The sequence below is a fragment of the Copidosoma floridanum genome, unplaced genomic scaffold, assembly GCF_036245765.1.
Source record: "Copidosoma floridanum isolate Cflo_tuat_1 unplaced genomic scaffold, Cflo_Japanese_pri ptg000021l, whole genome shotgun sequence".
Classification (NCBI taxonomy): Eukaryota; Metazoa; Arthropoda; class Insecta; order Hymenoptera; family Encyrtidae; genus Copidosoma; species Copidosoma floridanum.
In genome coordinates, this window is record NW_028321898.1 from 27,509,188 (window position 1) to 27,520,028 (window position 10,841).

The 10,841-nt window shown below is 36.2% G+C and overlaps 1 protein-coding gene across 1 annotated transcript; it reads left to right on the forward strand.

The window, feature by feature from the left end:
• The first annotated feature begins 256 nt into the window (after nucleotides 1–256).
• LOC106642559 (uncharacterized) lies at nucleotides 257–4,028 on the forward strand. Its single transcript, XM_089594627.1, has 4 exons — nucleotides 257–514; nucleotides 2,548–2,564; nucleotides 2,613–2,924; nucleotides 3,617–4,028. Exons 1-4 carry the CDS (start codon nucleotides 257–259, stop codon nucleotides 3,924–3,926), a joined length of 897 nt encoding a protein of 298 aa, XP_089450753.1. The 3' UTR covers nucleotides 3,927–4,028.
• Nucleotides 4,029–10,841: the final 6,813 nt, after the last annotated feature.

The window sequence follows — 10,841 nt, forward strand, 5'->3', positions numbered from 1 at the left end:
TGAAGAAATTAAAAAAAAGCAATAATTATCCCGTAACGAGGCTCGTGGAAGGCGCCATGAATAAAACATGATCGAGCTAGAGGCGTGTTTTACGCCATGAAATGAATATGGCGTGTCCGCGCTCATTGTGCAATGTGGCAACGACGGTGTGTCGTTAGCGTTTCAGGGTATCGCCGATTGAAATTTGGGGAGGACAATTCATCCGTACCAACTAATGTTCTAATTAACGCTTTGAAAGGCTGATGATTCGTGTTAAATGAAAAAAAAAAAATCTGACCCACAGAAACCACTGAGAGAGTTAAGCAGGCTATGCCTGGGCGCGAGCAGCCAAGCGGCGATCCACCGGCAGCCGGAGGCGATCCAGGCGACGGAGCTCTGCTCGGAGCCCCGGGGCGGGCTGCCGCTGTTGCAAGTTTGGCCGAGCGAGTCGCCCCGAGGCGAGGCGGATGGCCAGGCTTTTGTCTTCCCCGACGTCCAGGACAACGTCAACGACAGCGGCATCGAGTCCATCCAGGTACCCCTCTCTCTTTGTTTTATATTTTTCCTTGAACCTTTCGCGAGCCTCGATATCCTTGAACTTGTTTTTATACGCTATTGATTCGCGCAAGGGAGGCCTTTGCTTGGTGTCCTTAATGGCAGGGAAGGGGATGCGCTGTCCGTTGTTTACGCTCGACCGAGTTCGAATGCCAAGCCATTTTTTTTGTCGTCATCTGTTTTGACGACGTAAAAATCCATAGCACATGATCATCGTCTATCAATTAACAGCCTTTCCTCCTCGTACTATGCGTGCCTGAGGTCCTTTAGGGGAAGGAAAAAAAAAAAAAAAAAAAGAATCATCCCGAGACTTGGAGCGGAAAATGAAATCGAGTTCTTGAATTTATTATGGTTAAGCTGCTCGGTGGTCCGGACTAATTGATTCAGGATGAAGATAGATCCTTCGCCCGAGGATATTAACGGATTATTTGATTTTATTGGTTGTATTGTGTCTTTGTTTGAGATTCGGATTTTCACTCTATTTACCGTATTATCTTGATCAGGGGGAGGCTTTGTTTACTAGTGCGTCGAAGCTTAATTTCCTACTAGTTGGAGGGAAAAACGTAACGCATCATTTTTTGTTTTTAAAGCTTTCCCAATTTTTAATTCAATTGACAAATTCACACGAAAGCTCTATTTAACTTTTGATTGATTTTTATAATTTGAATACATAACCGGTAATCTTATATGTATATACACGTCACTCAATCACGAGCTTTTATATCTCATCCATGAGCCGATGGAGCTTGGGCATATTTTCCAAAACAGCCACCATTAATTTTCATGATCGCATCTCTCGTACGTGCTCAAAAGTATCCGTGCGACGTACTCCTGCAGGTAATTTATCACGTTTTACGCCGTGTCGATGCACGTGCACAGGTAGTGCGAAAAGCTTCCATCCTTATGCAGACCTTGGAATGATATTTCGTCTTTACGATGGAAAAAAACAAGCCTCGACGACAATTTTCATTCCCTCCGACTTCGTGTACACGTACGGGATTATATTGTGCAGCGATGCGATTTTTGCCGACGCGGAGCCATTCCGTCGGCTGGTCCTTTTTTTGTGATTGCGAGCTTTTTTCATTGCTCTACTTTCGCGTATCTACTCTTTTTTTTGTCTGGAAACGTCTAAAACAGGTGCACACGTGGAGTTGGGAGGAATTTTACTCTTTTCTTTCTTTTTCTTTTTTCTTCTTTTTTCTTCTTTTTTTTTTTTTTTTTTTTTTTTTAATTACAGCAGGTGGTGATTGTAATTTATACATTGGCCATGAAACTTTTTGCGCGATGACATTGCAATCGTGACTGTGTGTTTTGGACGTTCCATGGCGTGACTATTGTATAATTTATTCATTAATTGAATTTTTGCATATACATCTTTTTTTTTTATAAAAGCAATAAGATGTGCAGCAAAATAAACTGTATATGTTTTTAGATCATTATGAAAATTTTCAAAGATGTACCGTATAGCTTGCATCCTCCAAAGTTTGCGCGGACGGAAAAAGTTTCTCGATACTTGGACGATGCTGTATAGCGTGATTTATGATAATAATGTTATTGGAAACATTTTCTTTGAAATACGATTCACAAGAGGCGAACCCCTCGGATGTACGAAATACGATTTGCCAATGAAAAAAAAAAGTTTGCACAACGAAATACAGCTCAAGTATTGATTTTCTCGTTGTTACCGTAACATCAAGAAATGCGGTAGGTGTACGGATGTGATGGATTCAAAGTGAAATGGAAAACATATTTTGTACACGATCGAACCACCGCACGGAAACGAGTATATCCCAATTTGGCTAAAGACCACTTATGAAAAAGAATCGAATTAGAGAGCGACTGTTTTTTTTTTTTTATTCTTCTCGGAATGGTCCCACAAGACACTTTGTACACCTCACGAGTAAGAAAGGGAAAAAGTGCCATTATCCCAACAAAGCTCCCTCTTTTTATTTCCCAATCTATATGCAACCGCACCGAAAAAAAGCACAAAGTCTGAAACTCGTTCGCCCAAAGGTGTCCCCGTCGCCGACGTGCATGGGCGGGCCGGGCAGCGCCAACAGCGGCAACGGTGGCCCAAGTGGTGCGACGACCAGCGTCAGCCCTGCAGCTACGCCCCAACAGTCCCGGAGGCCGAGTCTCCTGCACCCGGACCACGCGCGTCTCCACCACTACAGCCACCATCACAGCCACCATCACCAGGGCTCGGACAGGGGAGCGAGCGGGAACTCGGGGCTGAGGTCCGGCTACGCGTCGCCCGACAGAGCCTCCATCGGCGAGGAGGACTTTGAGAGGCCGCCCAGCCCGTCCAGCTCGACCACCAGCAGTCTCAGGTCGATGCCCAGCTCGGCCGTCACGTCGATGCACTCGCACGAGCGTAGGCGCAGCAGCAGGTACGTCGGTGGCTCGTTGTTGGTATACATTATGTACAAGACAGGTTTTTTTTTTTTTTTTTTTTTTTTTTTTTTTTTTTTTTTTTTTTTTTTTTGTACTAACAGGGACCATCTTTCGGTAATTAATCCCTTCTGATGATCCATGGTGGCAGGCTTTTGTAATCCAACCGAAACCACTATCCAGTTACAATGAACTCTCAAGTTAATTAAAAGCTGCTGACTTATAATGGACCGCGCGCATCCAAGGCGTGCATTTTACATGACAGAGTGGCTCGTTTCGTTCAATTTTTTTTTTTTTTTTTTTTTGCTATTTGTGCCTATAACGGATACGCTAATCATTGCGTCTACATGAGAGTAACTGCTAATAAGCTGTGTGCTCCTTACGAACGAGCGATCAATCGCTGGCAGCTTCAGAGATATTTATACTTTTCCAACTTGTTTCATTTCTTTTTTTTTTTTTTTTTTTTTTTTTTTTTTTCTATTACTTCTGATAAATTTATAACATGCAATATTGTCGAAGAAAAAAAGTACAACGTAACGGTAATAATAACTCTGGTGAGCGGCCCGTAATAATCAGCATCGCGTCTATATTGATAGTCAGACGTGACCCATCGCTTGCTGTGGATCAATTATTAACACCCATCACCTTCAGCTCACAGTTAAAAAAAGGTAAAATTCCGTTTGACCCGCAGATACAGCATGTTCGACGCCCTGGATCTCGAGTACGCCCTCCTGCGAGCAGCGGCGCGGGGCTCGGTGGGCCCGTACTCGCTCTCCGAGTCGCTGCACAAGCTGACCTTCACCCAGAGCTTGGCCTTCCCGGCCCTGGCCCGCGGCCTCGCCTCCAAACAGTCGCACGTCCACTCGAAGAACCGCCGGGCCGACCTGCGCTCCGGTGGTGAGAGCGACATGCACGTCTTTGTCCGCGTCGTGACTGCCCTGGTGCTCGTGCTCGCGAGTGTACTCGTTTTCGGGGTGGTTTACAAGTTCGTGAGGGCGTGAGGAGTGCTGCTGGTGCCGCCGGCTCAGGTACACGCCGACGGCACCAGCGCCACCGCCGATGACTCCTCCCACGCCCGGAGAGGCTCTTCCTACCACTCGTCCTCGTCGTCTTCGTCGTCTTCGGTTTTTGTGAGTAAATTGGAGAACAATAGAGTGCTCGTAGGGTCTCGGGCTGTTGCTGGTGACGACTACTACTATCCCGATTTCGATGGACACGAGTCTTGAGGACAGGGTAGACGATGACATTGCCGAGAGTGTATGTTTTTTTATCGAAGAAACGTGATAGCTGAGCTGTCGGTTGTGCGAGTGTTTTTAGGAGACGTCGAGGAATTTAATTTTTGTAATTTCGCGCGATGGGAGACGGAGAACGTGTTTTTTTGGTGGAATCTCGCGAAAATTCCGATTTCTGTACAATGGAATCGGTAATAGATGCGTAAGCTATTGTGACGGAGAAGACGTGAAAAATAAAAGTCGCAAGATGCGACATTGCTTTGAATAATACACCTATACTTATATCTCGCTGATTGAGAAAAGTAAAAAAAAAGGAAAAATTACGACTTTGAGAGTCATTAAATGCGATGATAGCTTTGATATAAAACAAACGAATGGACAAAATTTCACGAGGTTTTAAATTATCAAATGAGTAATACGGAAATTTAAGGGGAAAAAAATATATATATACATATATAATAACAATTACAATGCTAAAAATTGTGCTGGCTGAATTTTTCTTATCTTATGCTGCGTGCCTTCTGATTCTATGCGTATTCTGACTATACTTCCTGACTACGAATTATATTATTAAAACGAGTTTCGAAAGAAGCCTTTAACTAGACAAAATTTTTATTCAAAGAATGACTATTCTGTTATGTGAAAATGCGTGCGAGAGTGTGGTGCCAGGACGGAAAGTACGTTTTTAGTTTGAAGCACATGTGAATTTTTGTGTGATTTTACTTCTTAATTTTTTTAAAATCACGTATACCTATACGATTAATGATAAAGAATATGTATTTGAAGTAACGTAATGTGTGGTGTTTTTAAAATTTTTTATTTAGAAAAAATAATGCATAAGATGAATTAATATGTTTTTAATTGCAAAAGTTTAATCCAAGCACCTACTGCATCACTCAATTTTCGCGCATTTTATGCAGTTGATCTAAAATGTTCCTCACGTGTCGATAAATATAATCATTATTAAATTAAGCTAATTATCTGCAGTATTGTACACAATGGCTTACATTCGACATTTAATTGCACTTTCCATATTTCATTTTCAATAACAAATGATTCAATTACGCATTAAATTTTTGATTAATAATTAAGCTAAGTTCATTTCGTCTTTTTAGATTTTATTTCAAAAATTTACAAATGTCACGAATGAGATAATCTTTTTATATTCTTATACTTTTGGTTAAAAAAACAAAATAACCAATTACCATTAATTTAAAATTTTAATATAATTAATTTGTTAAGAGTAATATCAATTTGCACTATATTACATGAGTAATAACAGTGAATTAATTATCCAATTTTCTCCAAATAAATAATTTATATTCCTTTCAATTAAAGTCTCATTTTTATATTTAATATACATACTATAAAATATATTTATATTTATAAAAATCTTTTGTTATTATTTTTAAAGAAAAATATTTTAAATGTCGAATGTGAATCATAATAAAATACGTATGTACAGCAAAAGTATAAAAAAAAACTTATAAATTGAACTTATTCAAAAAATCCCTTCCAAACATTGATGCTGCGGTATACTTGATAGTGTAAAAAATTTATCGCTCTCATAAACAATTTAACTACGTGTGAAATTCGATATTTGAGCTTTGTAAAAATTAAAGTGAAAAACTTTTTTATTCAAGTGTTGGAAAACAACAATAAATAAACAAAAAATTATATTTGCAGTCATGTTAAAATAGTCTTTCTTTTCATGCGTTCGCAGTCTTTTGTAAAATTGGGTATATTTAAGGCCAAGATATATAAAAAAATAAGTTATATTTTTATTGAATGTAAATAATAATATATTTATCTTTAGGGAACTTGCATTTCAATATTATTTATTTTACATTATCAAACAAAATAGGGATTGATGATGGACGAAATGGAGGGATTAATATTATCATAGAAGTAATTACAAGAAAATACATTTTAGCCATTGAAAATTGGTTTTTATTATTATAACCTGATAATTTTAAAAATAAATAATGAATAAAAAAATCAATTTGCACAAATACGATTGATTGTTCTTATAGAGTTCAAGAAAAATCAAGGACGTTTTGAAGCCCGTATTTATGTATTATACATGTAGGACTTTTTCTTGTCATCATTTTATTTATTTTTTTTTTTTTTTCGTGTCATGCAATATTACATTTTTATGATGGGGTTTCTCTCATTTTCTATTTAGGTATTTCCCCCTTTATTGTAATACACTTTGACTTCTCTTGCTCATTTGTTTTCCCTTATTCTCAAATGATTAAAATTAATATACAACAAGTATTGTTTTCTTCGTGAGCCTGTGTTTATTTTATTTTTTTACGTATTATAATTTTCCTATACATTCGAATACATTTTATTTTCTCCTGCAAGTGCTAAGATATCTACAGTGATCATTTTTTTTCGCTCAAGAATCGACGCAGTCACTCCATACATCATTTTTTTCTGTTTTTAAACTATTATTTTTATTAACGTATTAATCTTTGATACGTTTAATATTTTTATGTATTATATGTTTTTTAATTATAATTTTTTAAACATTTTTTCTTAACCCCACATTTCTCTACGATGGTTTAGTATTTGTCTCATAATACCACAATTATTTTTGTATTTTGTTTGAAATTGTTTTTCAATGATCATCAATTTAAATTTCAATAATAGTATTTTCTTGCTCTCTCGTAGTTTTTCTTACATATTATTATATACTTGCTTAGCTTTTATTTACACGTATATTAACGATTTTAATTTATTGCTAATTTACAAAGATCCGAAAGTGTCGTGACTAGCTTTGTCGAGTTTTTTAAGGTACTTTCTTTTTGTAACAAAAACAAATTTATACAGGACACTGTACTTTAACTTTTATATCGAACTAATTATTATAAAAATTTGAATATCATTAACATTTTTTTAGACTACTTTGTAGGTATCAAGTTGTATATTTGTAGCTTTTAAATGTAACGATTTAGTAAACTCATAAACGTAACTTACTACTTTCAGCTTCAACTCTTCATTGATGTTAAGTTTGTACAATGAAATTTTTAAATTTTGTACAAATGATTTTTAAATCACTAAAATTCATTAAACTTTAATCAAGGTTACATCAGTTGTAATGTTTCCAGAACGTTGGACATCACGATACACATCTGAATAAATGGACAGGTAAGAGTTTAAATTTTTATATCTTAGTTTAATTCAAAAATTTTTTTTTTTAATCAGTTGAAAATATTCTGCTAACATGATAAATAGAAATTTATGTTTGTCATGCCAAAAGTGTAATTTAAAGAGCATTACATTTTTTGTAATCATGGCATAAAATATTTGTATACCATGTGTACACTTGGAATGACTACCCAAAGACGCTTTTATAATTCAAATACAAAATTATCACAGATTTTTACTGTTTATTCAAAAACAACAATTTTTATAATGCAATAAAAAATAACCTAACGACACATCTTGACTATACATTTAAGAAAAAAAAAAAAAAGAAAGAAAATAATATCTCATCGACAAAGCTAATCGCAATAATGGAAGAATAAGAATTGTCAGCGATTATAAGCCATGTTCGTGGGAAAAGGAGGTGAATATATATACACACATGGATGTATTGTTTTTTTTTTACTTCTATGAAACGCTCACCTTCGCATGTGTCTTATACTTTCATATTTTTGCTAAATTCTCTCGATCGTTCGTCTCATGCACTTTACGGATTTAGGCCGTACTTTTGTTTGGTTCCATTCAACTTCATTTTTTGCTAAAACTTTTTCAATACACATTTTTCGATATCTACTGTTACACATACACCTGAAGGGGTACAGCTGTCTGAGATAACTTTACTCAAAACGGCCTATGTAGAAAAATAAGTTATCATTACAATCATACTATATCGGCGACCTTAGAATCGTAGATGAGAAGGTAAAGGTTTATTTTCGATACAATTCATCTCGACCGCAAAGACATTAAAACTTTCGATTCGTCGCATTATTATTTAAATCATACGGCGTGTACTTTGTCTTCGATCAAACGTCGGACCAACAGTCGAAACGTTGCGCAGCTTTGTAAAATTTCTCACTCACCAAAAGGCCTTGGAAAATGAAAAAAAAAAAAAACCCACTGGTATCCTCCTTTCGATCCCCTGCACCTTTTGTGCAACAATATCAACACATCGCTAGTACACGTGACACTCCTTTGAATTTCTGTCTGTTATCTATTTCGTTACGCGTTACGCGCTATGCACTCCACTCGAGTGGCCAACTATACTTCCAGTGATTTACTTTCTCTACACCCACACTCCCTCCGTTGCTCGGATCCATTTTTTGTTCCCTTATATTATTATTACTATTACTATTATAATTTATTTTGTTTTATTTTACTTTTTTCTTGTTTTCAGTTACGTTTCCAACCAATTTTCGTGTATCTACTTTTACGTTTTCTCACTCATCCGCACAGAACGGCTACAGTCACTTCGTTCTTATATACTTACGTTATCGTCTTTTTGTACGCAATAAATTAGTCTTTAATTCTTTGTATGCTATACGGTTTCGTGTTTTTAGATTCTGGTCGTCAACTACAATATTAAAATTATGCTTTTTGAAGTACATTGACAACTGAATAAATCGTCCAACTCGAGTTCGTTGACAGAAATTATTTTGCAAGTTATGCACTTTCTCATCCCAACGTCGCTGGCATTAATTTTTTACCCCAAACGAGCGTCAATTACAAAATTCCAGTCAAAGCTTTGTATTGTTTTATTTCTCACGCAGAAAACATCTTCGTGCTAGTTTCATTGGATACACTCAAGTATAAAAAATGCTTTACAAATAATTACCACTTGAATATAATAAACATACGTTATTACTGTGTACTTTATTGTTGTTGATGAACTAGTTATTCTTTATTAAAATATATATATATGTGTGTATATATCTTTGTGCTGTATTTATTATCTATGACTAGAAACACACTATTTTCATCACGCAACGTAATTTTGTAAAAAAAAATAAAATTATGTACGGTGTGCTCGTTTGTTTACAATATTTTTCTTATCGTTGGATCTTTGATTCTAATGCGATTGAAAATCAATTACATCTGAAAATAATGCATAAGTAGCTAAATTCATCCCGATTTTTGTATACCTAAAACAACAAAATGCAACTAAATTAAAGTTTATAAGCAATGGACAAAATGATGCATAACGTCATGAACATCAGCCATGCACTTTGAAGTAGTTGGCCTTTAATTATACTGCTTGTTATTTTTATTATTCTATTGGCGTGTTTGATGTGTTGGCGTGTGCGTTTTTCGACGTGATGGATACTTTTTTCCTCCAAAAAATTGTTTCGTCACACGGATGAAAAGCTTTCGAGAAATCGAGAATTTAAAAGCTTTTTTCTGACGCAGTGACAATTGGTTTCCTTCAGTTACTAGGATATATAAAAAATAAAAGAAAAAATCTGCTCACCACAAAATGGATGCTCACCGGCCTTTAATTCGCTATTTAATTTGAAACTCCTACGAGAGTTGCAAACGACAGTTTTTTGAGCTTCGTAATTTGGGTTAATTGCTAAAAATCCTCATTTCGGTTTCAACGACTATTACTGCTAGCACGCGTTTCCCATCCCATGAGACTTTGCACTTTAGCGTTCCTCAGATTTATTTAACGAGAGTGCAAACGTTTATCCGTAAAATCCATTTTTTGGTAATGGCCAAGTGGTGATAAATTGTCCTTTTTACCATAGAATATTCAAGCTGAACGTCGAGTTTTCAAAATTACGTAACTTTAGACTCGTTTTATCACTGTGTGCACTGACATTTCAGAAAAACAATAGATCTTTCTACACACGAGCAAAGACATTCAGGACTTTTGTATTATTATTATTTTTTTTTATATAGAAATTTGCTAAAACGTCTTCCAATCTACCCTACTACGTCCATTCAGGGTTTAGGTTCCATATCTTATTACACAGGTACACATCAACATTATTACATATGTTATAGTTAACATTCGAAGGTGCACTCCGTACAAAGTCTTTGTTCGCACTACCACTTTTTTTTTCAATTTGGAAAATAAGGAGCTTTAGATGTTCCAATACTCGAGAAAATAAACGTTCCACTAAATGCTATCATCGGCAGTAGAACTTTGGGCTACGGTATCGTCATTCCCTCTTATCAACGTTGATCTCGTATTTTTTTCCCATTAATCACCGTTTTTTTATGTCTACAAATTCATTGTTTTTATTTTTTTTTTTTTTTCATACAGCACTCTTTCGTTTAATTTATAATTTTTTTTTTGTCATGTAAGAGGAATAATATACCATTTCAGTCACATGTATCGACTAGCTCTTAGTTATTCGGAAAAACAAAATAAAAACCTGTTTACTCCTACGTATTGCCTGAGAATCAATTTCGATTTTTTTTTTTTTTTTTTTTAACAACTGGTAGATAAGTTCATGTATTACAATCGTTGGCTGCTTTGTCCACCCTAGCCCCCGATCTCGCATCACCATTGTTTGCGCCCTTTCCTTATAAGTAGGATCATCATCTCCTCAACAATGGATGACGCACGAGACCCTTGGGTGGGATGGACGACTTTTTACACCTGCCTCGCCTGTACGACATGTGTATATACAGCAAACACGCGCGCCTGTACGCTTCTTTTTCGCGTCCCTTGCGAGGGGGGGGGGGCGTTAT